Below are 12,587 nucleotides of genomic sequence, written 5' to 3' on the forward strand. Positions count from 1 at the left end.
TACTCTCAATAGACAATATCTTACTAGAAAATTGATCTTACGGAATCAACCTTAAAAAAAATAGACCTTTAGCATACGTTAGGGAGCAGTGACATGTAGCTGTTCACTGCTACTCTAATGTTCCTGAGCATGTAGTCGTTAATTCCTTGTCAGTAGTTGTTGAGTCGGCTCCTTGGCAGACACTGGTTGGAACTGGAGAAATACAGAATGGATTCAATCTGGCCCTAAGGATTTTATGGGGCATACAGAAAATATATAAAGTAAACATGCTACAATGTAATAACTTATACATAGATGCTGGCAACTTTTTTTGTCTACTAGGCTAGAGATAGTAAATATTTTTGTGGGCCTCTCTAAATATTACACTACCTTTATTGAAATGCTTCAGTTCTTTGTGTTGGAATAGCAATCATGAACATTAAATAAATACATGAATATGACTGGGTGCCAATAAAACCTTATTTATTCCATAGTTTTCTGACCCCTAAACATAATATCAGTTTAAGTAGGAATTATAAGAGCACAGAATAGGAAACACTTAAGAAGGGTCTGTTTGAGTTGTTTCAATTAAGATGTTATACTTGAGTCTCTTAATGGGGTGTGCTAGTAGCTATAAAGAATTAAATAACATGACTAATTAAATAATATAATTATTGCTAGGTTGGGGGGAAGCGTTATCCCAGCAGGCTTTATTAGTTATTTGTGGCTTTAGTAGTTTAATTTGTTTATGAGAATTACTGTTAGAGTGTGAATTGTGTTATTGGTTTTAGGGCTTGTGAAAATCAAAAGAAAACAACCAGAAAAAAACAGAAAATTGGAAGATCGGTCCATGATAATCTCAAATCCGTGAAAAGGAATGCGCGAAAAACTCAAACAGATGTCCTCCAGAAAGCCAGTACCACTTATAACCTTGATTCTGATACTTTTGGTATGTTTGTCCATTATTCTGTGGGTATACACGGGGGTACCCAAAAAAAACATCCCTGAATTTTTTTTCCAAAACTATGTATTTAAATTATTTTATAAAACAACCTTATCACCTTCAAGGTACTCACCATTGCATTTAATACATTTGTCAAATCAGCGATTCCATTCTTGGAAACATTTTTCAAACTCATCTGCTTGCATGACTGACAGCACATCCTTCGTTTCTTTCTTCACCTCTTCTTTGTCGTCCTTTCATGTCCCTCTTTATTTGCAGAAACAAAAAGAATTCGCAAGGAATGAGGCCAGGTGAGTAAGATGCATGGGACAAGAGAATTATGTTGTTTTTTGCCAAAGATTGGCACACTAAGCTGGCTGCGTGAGCATGTTCATTGTTGTGGTGACAAAACCAGCTCCCCCCACGGCCCCCCTTCTGCCACAAATCAGGCCTTTTTGGCTACACACTCTTACAAACTGTTTTCAGAACCTATAAATAGAAAACTTGATTAACAGTTTGACCTGGTGGAATGAACTCCAAATGCACTATCCCCCTCACATCACATCTGGGTTTTTTTTGGGTACCCCCTTGTAGTAGTTTTTATATGTGCACTACTCTACTTGTTTACTCTTCGTAATGTGTAAATAAAAATAATCTCTTCTTTGATTCATACTGAGTTAAGATTCCTTTTTTATTAACCATAAAGGAAAAACTGCAACTGGTCACTCACTATCCAACTGACATTAGTAAATATCGTGTTTTAATTAATCCAAAAACATCAGTGAAATATTGTTGTTTTTTCTGATTAATAGGCCCACGGTATTTAGACTATCACCTAGTCCAAACCTTTATTTTTATTGGAGTTAGGAGCCATTGAGTTAATTCTGACTCATAGTGACCGTGTGTGCGACAGATAAAAAACACTGCTCGGTTCTGCACCACCCTCACAATTGTTCCAGCAGCCCCTTGTTTTACCCTCTGTGTCAGTCCATCCCATCGAGGGCCGGCCTCTTTCTCACCACCCCTCTGTTTTACCAAGCAAGGACTGCTCTCTCCTGACAACATGTCAAAATTCCTTAAGACAAGAATGGTGACATACTTGCCTCTAAGGCAGCAGCTCTCAACCTGTGCGTCATGACCCCATTGGGGATCTAACGACCCTTTCACAGGGGTCGCCTAAGACCATATTTCTGATGGTCTTTGGAACTGAGACACCGCTCCTCTATCCATCTCCAGGTGGGTCCACCCACATGCAGATACGCCCACATATGGGCTCACGAAAACATGAGGAACTGTATTAAAGGGTCGTGACATTAAGATGGTTGAGGAACCACTGCTTTAAGGAGTACCCTGACTGTACTTCTGCCAAGACAGATCAGTTTGTTCTTTTAGCAGCCCCATGGTACTTTCAATGTTCTTCACCAGTATCATAATTCAAATACATTAATTTTTCTTTGGTTTTCTTTATTCAGTGCCCAACTTGCACATGCATATTAGGCAGTGGAAAATACCTTGGGTCAGGCACGCCTTTGTCCTCATGATTTTCAACACTTTACAGGTCTTGTGCAGCAGATTTATCTAATGCAGTGCGTCCTTTGGTCTCCTGAGTGCTGTTTCCATGAGCCTTGGTTGTGGATCCAAGCAAGATTAAATCCTTGACAACTTCATTCTATCCCCCTTCGTCATGATGTTGCATACTGCCCTATTTGTGAGGAGGTTGGCCTTTACATTGAGTTGTAATCTGCCACACTGAAGCCTACAACTCTTGATCGTCATCAGCAAGTGCTTCAATTCCTCCTCACTTCGAGCAAGCAAAGTTGTGTCATATGCATATCGCAGGTTGATGCTACATTCTTCTTCAGATACTTCACCTTCTCTGATGCTTTTCTCAGCATGTAGATTGAATAAGATGATGAGAGGGCACACACCTTTATTGATTTTAAACCATGTAGTAGCCCTTGTTCTATTCACACAACTGCCACTTGATCCATGTTCAGCTTTTGGATTCCTCTTCTCAAGGTTATGCCCACAATGACTGCCTTAGCACAGTCAGTAAAATGCAAGGAAACCTCTTTCTGGTGTCTGCTTTCAACTAGGATCTCTCCAACATCAGCACTCACAGTCCCGTGTTCCTTGTTTTCTTCTGAATCTGGCCTGAACCTCTAGCAGTTTCCTTTCAGTTTATTGCTGCAACCATTGCTGGATGATTGTTGACACAATTTTACTTGCATTTGATATAAATTATATTGTAAAAATATGGATCTCTTCCACTCAGTCAGCAGAGAAACTTTCTTTTAAATGTAATGGCATAGATGAGGGCGTCTAGTGCTTAATTGGCTGGTTGAAACATTTCCGTTGTCTTCTGTCAATTCCTGGGCCTTGGTTTCGGCCAGTGCTTTTAGTGAAGTTAGAACTTCTTCAGCACCATTGGTTCTTGCTCATGTGCTGCCTCCCGAAATGGTGGGATGCTGACTGGTTCTTTTAGGTACAGTGACAGTGTGTTCTTCTCACCGCCTTTTGATGCTTCTTGCATTATTCAATAGTTTGTCCATAGAATCTTTGAATATGGCTTGAATTTTTCCTTGAGCTCTTACAATTTCAAGTATGCTAAGTGTTCTTTTTGATGTTTTAATGCTAGCTCTAGCTTACCTTTATGAAAGATTCTTATATTTTTGTTTCAAATTTCATTTATACTAAAAGTCAAGTGCAGTTTCTATTGATGATGGTTCTTTGACAAATAACATGTACCTTTTGAGTGACTGTTGCTATAAAGAGAGCAGGCAGATCTGTTTTCTGTGCCAACTGTGCGACTGTCACCGTTTAGTCTCCTTCCCATGCCGCAGGTCGGAACACTTAACAGCCCTACTGCATGCCACAGATGAGTAAAAGCTACTAGAATATGTTGTATACATTTTATTCATTTCACCTTTACCTTGGTCTTTGTAGAACTTCAAAATTTAGCTTTAATTTTGTCAAAAACAAAGCACTATGTTGGATATAAATCTACTTCTGTATCCTCCCATAATATCCGCCCCCTTCTCCCCACCCACCACTTTCCATCTTCATCCCTCCCAAATACTTTGCTTGTGGTTTGTTTTGCAGAGAAGGGATAAATTAAATATGTAGATGACTTCTTACCCAGAGCTGTGAAAATTAACTTTTTACTATTTTTGCTCGAGTGCCTTAATCCTTCATCACTTCATCCAAAGTCATACTATTTAAATTTGACATATTGTTGTTGTCGATGCTAGACCATTCAGGCACTGCAGCATCTGCTCTCTCCTTTTTTACTTCCAAATAACATATTCTTTAAAATGTACATTTCATTTTCAATCATTAGTTAATCTTCAGTCTTAGATTTATTTGTTTTCCTCTTTATTTCCACTTAGAACAGTACTTTGGGGAATTTAAGCTTAAATGTGAATAATACTGGTAAAATGTTTGAGAAAACAAGTAGCAAGTGGAGTTTAAAAATTAAGGTAAATACAAACCAACTATGTCCACATTCAAGAAACGTATAGCACCTTTATGATAGGTGCTGGCATCTGTGCCAATTGTTAGATGGGTGAGATGGATAAGATAAAATAATTCCTCGAGTTAAGTTTATAACAGGTATTACTGTATTTTATTGTAGTTTCATTTTTCTAGTTTGATTCATTAGATTTTTGATTGTCAAATTGTTAGACATTAAGTAGCTTAAGGAACCTTGACAATACAAGGGAGTAATTGTTGTTGTTGTTATTACCAGTGATTGCTTACTCCAAGACAAAATGAACTACAAAATAACATAAAACTATGTCTAACTTTAAACTACTAGGATTCGATGAAGTGCCAGTTCTTAATAATTTGAAGTGATTGTGTGTCTCAATTATTTATAAATTTTAGTTTCCATATTAGTGCTGTAACCTATATATCATAATATTGCTCCTAAAGTATCTTATTTATTTTAACTAACAGAATCAATGATAAATGCTCCGTTATAATGTAATATTGTACTCTTCAAGTACAGCTTCTAGAAATCTAACATTTTGAATACTTTTTAACTTATCTAGAATTTACCTCGACCATTTGTTAAATACGCATATTACATAATTTCGTTTCTGTACACAATTTTAATTTAAGCAAAATAATTTATATTAAAATTGAAATACAAGGCTTCTATGTATCAGGATGATATCACCGTAGATGTCTCTTGTATACAAGGGGTTTGCAAAGGTTCTTTGGAATTTTTTTCACATGCATTTTAAACCCCCTCAGGCATGTCATTAGTACAAAACATGATCTTATGCAGAATGATTCTGACCAAGTAAAATTATTTTTATGAAAATCATAAAAAAACATTTGTGACATTGGATGAGACCACTTGTTTCAAAGCAAAATTTTAATGTCGAAAGGCTGTTTACCTTGTTTGCAATAATTTATGGGACTCTCTATCTTTGTACTCATAGAATTAAAGAATAATAGGCGCTGTATGCTTCCAGGAACGACAGCATCAAATGATTTCCAACATAATTGCCCAAAGAAACCACCATTAAACCCCTCAGATGACCAAATAAATAATACTATTCAAAATCGAGGGCGGCGTGGTTTATCCAATCAGGTATGTGTTTATTGTATATTAAATATGTATGTGTGATAATGCTGAACGAGTTTATGGTTAAATAAGAAGATGTGAGTTCTGTTTGTTCAGTATTAGCTTTTTATTAGCTTTGAGATTACAGGTATATTTTGGGTTGATATTTATTTTCCTAGTCTCTTTGGGAAAATGTAGCAACAGCAAAAGTTCTAACATATACGTGTGTATATATTTTATAAATTTATATATAAACACACATATGAATATACTGTACTAAAAAAAAGAACCCACAGAGTTAAAACAGTAGAAGAGACATATGAGAAGCAGTTAGTTCCTACTTGGTGCTTAAGCAGACTGTGGTAAATAAGTTTTTGAATGGCTCTTTACAGAATGTGTCAGCCCTGTAGGGCCAGCTCCATCATGAGACACTGCATCCCCTCAATAACCCCCAGTGCTGCAGGGGATAGCACTGGAGACAGTCCGGGAATTGTGCCTGGTCTGACCTCCCCAAACCAGAGCAGCAAAGGGAGAAACGCAATAAATTCCCAGAGGAATCCCAAAAATAGACTTCAGACTCGGAGGACAAGGCGTGGCACCTTGTCGACTCGATTAGAAAACATATATAAGTGTCAACAGACAGACCTGGAACTATTTTTAGTCCCCCCCCCCTTTTTTTCCCCTGTCTATCTATTTAAGATAGGCAAAATAAATCATCCTGAGCCAACAGTGCCAGTGAGATGGGGGGAAGGAGGGGAGCCAACAAACCCAGGGACAACAGAACAAGAAATCTAAAATCGATGATGAAGTGGGTAAAGAATGCTTGGTGAGGTTTGATATCAAGTACAATATAGCTGAGAGGAATTACTGAGAACTAAATGAAGGTCAAGCATGATAGCAGGACAGGATGAAAGTTAAAGGAAATAGAGGAAAGACCTAGCAGACAAAAGACATTTTTAGAGGTATAAATATAGACATGTATGTATGTAAATATATTAATATATAATGATAGGCATATAGGTCTGTACACATATCTATATGTTAAGTATCAAGGTAGCAGATGGACATTGGACCTCTACTCAACTCCTCCCTCACTGCAAGAACACTGTGTCCTAATAGCCTGGCATTCTGTGATATTCACCTTTCTGACACGACTACTGAAGTCAAAATGGATGTAGAAGCAAATGTGGTGAAAAAAGCTTAGGGTTCCTGGCTAGTAAAAGATATAGCTTCTGGGGTCTTACAGGCATGAAGTTACACAAGAAGCTATCTAGCAGGGAAGCAACAAAATCCACATGAAGGAAGTAAGTACACCAGCCTGTATGATCACCAGGTGTTGATGGGATGAGGTATCAGAAGGCCCAAAACAAATAATCTTATCAATGCGAACGAGGTGGGTCAGAGTGGAGACCCAAAACCCATCTGTAGACAATTGGGCATACCCTCACAGAAGGGTCACAAGGAAGGGATGAGCCAGCCAGAGTGCAGTATAGCACCGATGAAACATACAGAATTCCTCTAGTTCTTTAATGTTTCCTTCCCCCACTCTCATGACCCCAGTTCTACCATACAAACTCGGCTAGACTGGAGCATGCGCACTGGTACAGATAAAGAACTTTCAACACAGAAGCCAGGATAGATAAACCCCTCAGTAGCCATACACTGAGGGTAGGTGGAAGGTGTGGGGAGAGAAGGGGAACTGGTTACAATGATTGACTTATACACACACACTCACAGAGAGACGAACAGCAGAAATGTGGATGAAGGGAGACAGTGTAAGATATGAAAGTAATGATTTATAAATTATCAAGGGGCCCTGAGGTTGGGAGGACGGGGTGGGAAAAGAATAGCTGACACCAAGGGCTCAAGAAGAAAGAAATGTTTAGAAAATGATGGCAACATGTACAAATGTGCTTGACACAATGGATGTATGGGTTGTGATAAGAGCTATAAGGGCCCCCAATAAAAGGGTATCTATAAAAAAAGAATGTGTCAGGACTATAAATAAATAGAAATTTGTATCTTTGTTTTGAAGGAATTATTAGGAAAAGAAAACTATAAAAACGTGTCTTCAAAGAAACTCGAGAATTGTGAAAGGACAAATGAAAGGATAATTAAAAGTCAGAAGAAAGGTAAATTTTCTCTAGTCCTTTAATAATAATAATTAGAAAGGTAATATTTGAAATATTTTAATATAATAAAATAAGGGGAGCCGCGACAGTAGGAGGGTAAGGCTTGGGGAGGACTAAAGGGAAACCGATCACAGTGATCGATGTATAGCCCCTATTCCAAGGGACGGACAGCAGAAGAGTGGGTGAAATGAGACAGCAGTCAGTTTAAGACATGAAAAAAAATGAATAATTTATAAATTATCAAGGGGGCATGGGGGGGGGGGAGCTGATTCCAGAGGCTCAAGTAGAAAGATAATGACAACCAATGTACAGACGTGTTTGACACAATGGGTATATGTATGGGTTGTGAAAAGCGTTATAACAGCCCCAATTAAAAAATTGTTTATAAATTATATCTTTTGGTTTCTAAAATGCTTAAATTATTTTTATAGCCATAAATGTTTTTGTTTGTTCTTAACAAAAGATAATTTGCAAGGTAATTCATTACCCTAAACATCAGATTTCTTTAGAGGTTTGGCTCCTTGAGCTTAAATAATTTTATTTAAATCACAAAATCATGCATCTTGTCAAATACACTTTATTAGGAATGTTTCAAGACTGTTAGTCATTTTATTATATTTATACCATCACTCAGTTTTGGGGTAATTGTAGATTTTCAGAGTGACTTTTAGAGAGATTAATAAAAACCGTGCATTCCAAAATTTAAAGAGCCTTTTTCTTTAAACATTAATAAGCAAGTTAAATGTTTACGTTAAATTAGTCTTTCAGTTGAGAATCATTTTTTAAGTGAAAAGATGTAAAAGAGAGTAAGATTTATAAATGTTGTAAGAAATTGAAAGGGGGTGGAGGTAAAAAGTTGAAAGGGAAATAATACTACCAAATTCATAGGACATGGTCTAAATGATCTTAAATATGGTGAGTCTTTATTCAAATTATTTATTTAAATTGGTAAAAAGTATTCTTAATAGAAATTTTAATTTTTCAAATTCTCAATTGAACGTTTGAATTACACTTAGATGAGAATTTGGAAGAAAACACTATCCTAATAATAGAAGATAGTTGACGCCAATGAAAAATCTTCTAGAAACTGTCTAGGTTTCTTTTGATTGGTACAACTTCTCCATGAATTATAATTTAAGTGGTTCTTTTATCCTTAGCATTCTTTATTGCTCACAACTTCCATTTTGTCATTTCAACTTGTAAAATGCCACAAAATATGTGTAAGTTGTTGCAGTATTTCGGTATGATGATCAATGTGGTTTATAGTTTATAATTAGAATTTTATAACCTCAAGTGAAATTTTCAGTTATTCTGGCTTTTAGCTTTCTAAATTCCAAATTAGGGGGTTTGATTCCATTTAATTTGTTGTTGTTTGTTGGTCAAGTTGATTCCTACGTGTGGTAACCACACGTCTACAGACTAAAACTGCTTCATGGGATTGTCAAGTCTGTGACCTGTCCGAAGCAGATATTTATGCCTGTTTACCAAGTTGCTTTTGGTTGGGCTTGAACCACCAGTAGTCAAGTACTTAGGAGCCATGCAGGGCCCCCTTTCTTTAACTAGTCACACAGTCTATTCAAGATATCCAAGTTATATTTAAGTCTTCTTAGGCTTCAGTTTCAGAGGATTTAGCAAAGGTGCCTCATGCGATCACCCTATCAGTTGAAGATGAAGCATGGAACCAGCTTCCCATTTTCTCTTAACTTACTTAATTAGAAAAGCTTCTGTTTCCGATATTACACACCTAGTCTAGTCCTAGTAATCCTAGTGATTTCTAGTATCTTCTAATTTACTTTCGAAGAGTTGATTTAATAAATATTTATCATCTACAGATACATGAAAGAAGTTCCGGTGAGTTATTCATTGGGCTGCTAACTTCAAGGTCAGCAGTTCAAAGCCACCAGCTGCTCAGTGAGATAAAGATGAGGCACTTTGCTGTGTTAAAGACTACAGCCTTGGTGGAAACCTTAAGGAACAGTTCTGCTCTGTTAGAATTGACTCATTGGCAGGTGGTTTGGTTTTGGGTGCATATGTAAAGTCAGGTCCTTGACTGGCATGAACCATTTGTACTTAAGTGTTAACTGGAGATTGAAACCCTGCTTGCAGTGTGGAAGGAAGGCCTGGTGGGGCTTCTCTAACGAGAAAAGCCCAGAAATCCCTCTGGCGCTCTAATCTGTAACACATGAGTTGCCACGTGTTGACACTGAGGGGTTTTTTGTTTGTTTGTTTTATGTAATATATGAAAGGTTCTGTACTAACTTCCCCCAAAGAAATGCAAGTATGAAAACAAAATTGTTGCCACTAATGTGTTTTTCCAATTTCTTTGAAAGATAAAACAGTGATGCATTTTTAATGAAGGACACCTTGTACTGTATGGCATTATTTTAAAACATTCTGGAAATTTGAAGGAAGAAGAACTTTAATTTGGCTAAGGAATTGAGAGCAAAGCTCATGGCTTAGTTGAGTTTGGAAATAAGTAACAAAAATTTTCCAGAGTGAATACATTAATTAAAGTTAAGAATCAAGAAAACCCAAGAAATAGCAAATGGTTTGATAGACATTGATAAAGTTCATATGTGAGTATAGTGAGAGATTGGAACTATATAGAAAGGTAGGCAGAGGTGCTCGTATGTCCACAAGTACACTGAGAAGTCTTGTACAGAGAACATAGTTGTTTTCCAGGCAACAATGTGTACAGTGAAGTTTGGGGGGAAATAAATTACTGTATTTATAAAAATATATTTACACTGTATTTCTTTATAACTAATGTAAGACTGTATCTTTGGTTTTGTTTTATGAAACTGAAGGAAGATCTGCAGAAACAAATATATCCACCGATATTCTCACCTCAAGAGCACAGATTTCCTCAGATGAAGAGAGAACACGGATGGCTATCCGTCAGAAGAAAGCCTGTATTTTATTAACACCACTTAAATCTAAAACAGTGATAGAGCATAAATGCATGCAGTATAATCTTTCCTCTAGTACCATTAAAAAAGTAACAGATTATACTGCTCCGCAGCCTCAAAGAGAAAGTAAGTTAGCTCTAAATAAAACCACATGTCCTATCAGGGAGCCCACTCGGACTTCAGAAAATACGTTTGAGTACAGTATGGATAACAAAAGGAAAAACAAGAAAGATTTCTGTGAACCTGATATACTCACTGTCAACACGAAAACAAAAATACCCGCCCTTGGAAGGAAACAAATGGTGGACTCTGACTGTACCAGAAAGACAAGATTGTCAACATTGAAGAAAATTGGAAATCAAGGAGCTATGTCATTTCAGAGCCATCAGTCATCAGAATTGTCTAGTGAAGGGAGTGAAACAGAAACGAAAGTTAAAAGGAAAGCTAGTGTGGTTAAGGAAACCAAACCCAGAAATACCAAAGAAGAGGTCCACCTGAGAAAAAGTAGAAGAAACACCACAAGGACTTTTCTACTGATGTGTGAATCTGAAACTGAAGAAAGCGAGAGTGAATATTATATCGAACAAAAAAAAGTTAAATCTTCTGCTAAACAAACTGTTTCAAACTCTGATATTACGAATGAGGGCCCTGTTTTTAAGGGGATGGAATCTAAAAAGAGGAATAGCCATCCCTCAGAATGTTTACCTGGTTTGCCACAGGAGACGGAATGGAATGAGAAGGAGTTACAGAAATTGCATTAGTAAGTAGTTGTAAAATATTTGCAGAAGTGTACAAAACAGGTAAGGACATAAAAATATCAATCAGGGAATGCTTTCATGACTTCTAACCATTACCATGGAAGATGTCATTTAAAAATGGGCAGATAGGGTGCAGTATAGCACCAATGAAGCATACAACACTCCTCTAGTTCTTTAATGCTTCCTCCCGCCACCATCATGACCCCAATTCTACCTTACAAATCTGGCTCGACCAGAGCATGTACACTGATGCAGATAAGAGCTCTTGACACGTGAAATACATGACATACAAACCCCTTAGGAACAGTAATGGGGGTAGGAATAACATGAGGGGAAGGTGGGAGGAGAAAGGGAGAACCCATCACAGTGATCTACATATAACCCCACTCCAGAGGAACAAACAACAGATGGTATACGATGCGAAATAATATTTTTTAATTTATCAAAGGGTCATGATGGTCTGAGGGTGGGGGACCGAGGGAGGGGTGAAAAACTGATATCAAGGACTCAAGTAGAAAATTTTTTGAAAAGGATGATGGCAGCATATGTACAAATGTGCTTAATACAATATATGTATGGAATGTTGTAAGAGCCCCAATAAAATTTATTAAAAATAATTTTTAAATTAAAATGGGCAGAAATTAGGATTTGTACGAAGACTAGAGTAAATATATAGATAACTTCTAATTAAGTCTTTAAAACAAGACCTTTTTCTATTTTTTAATATTCCAGACAGCCAAATGTTGCTTTCCCTCTTAGTTCTACATTTTAAGGAATATTTTATAATTCAGTTATTATTAAAACATTAAAGCTGAACTAATCTTTCTTCCCTAATTTATAGGAAAGAAAATAGGGTCTCAAAAATGAGATGACATGGCCAGAATTTCATAGTGCAGACATTGCAGCCAAGCCCTGCAGATGTCTCATTTTTAGTGTCCGGTTATAGCAGTAACAGAGCTCTCTCGCAGTGAGTTTGTAGTGCAGACTCGGGAAGACAATACAGAGAGTAAGCCCATTTAAATAAACCCAGTTACAATCGGGTTACATTCTGTAAAGGAAACAACCATGAGTCTGAGCTGGACAGCTGTAAGTAGTGGGATCAGAAAAGCTCTCTCTGCCTTTAATACGTAAGGGGGCATTCACAGATGAGATGGAGTCAGCTATATCCACTGGAGAAAGCATCTCAAGCACAGAGAACAGCCAAAACAGGCTAGAGAAAGGTTGCTATGAGAGGACCTGAGATGACTGTTGTGAGAGTCAAAGGAGTAGTAGGGGAATGGCATGAGAGAAAAA

General features: G+C 37.1%; 1 protein-coding gene across 2 annotated transcripts in view; it reads left to right on the forward strand.

The window, feature by feature from the left end:
- Positions 1–12,587, forward strand: part of MIS18BP1 (MIS18 binding protein 1) — a 58,880-nt gene that overhangs the window by 31,212 nt on the left and 15,081 nt on the right. Inside the window, exons 7-10 of one of the 2 annotated variants that reach the window (XM_075532107.1) lie at positions 771–928; positions 5,371–5,522; positions 7,531–7,627; positions 10,435–11,296. In XM_075532107.1, the coding sequence (XP_075388222.1) occupies positions 771–928; positions 5,371–5,522; positions 7,531–7,627; positions 10,435–11,296 (1,269 nt within the window). The remainder of the gene's footprint in view (positions 1–770; positions 929–5,370; positions 5,523–7,530; positions 7,628–10,434; positions 11,297–12,587) is intronic. The other variant, XM_075532108.1, reaches the window with a different exon arrangement.

Source organism: Tenrec ecaudatus, chromosome 14, assembly GCF_050624435.1.
Source record: "Tenrec ecaudatus isolate mTenEca1 chromosome 14, mTenEca1.hap1, whole genome shotgun sequence".
NCBI classification, from domain to species: Eukaryota; Metazoa; Chordata; class Mammalia; order Afrosoricida; family Tenrecidae; genus Tenrec; species Tenrec ecaudatus.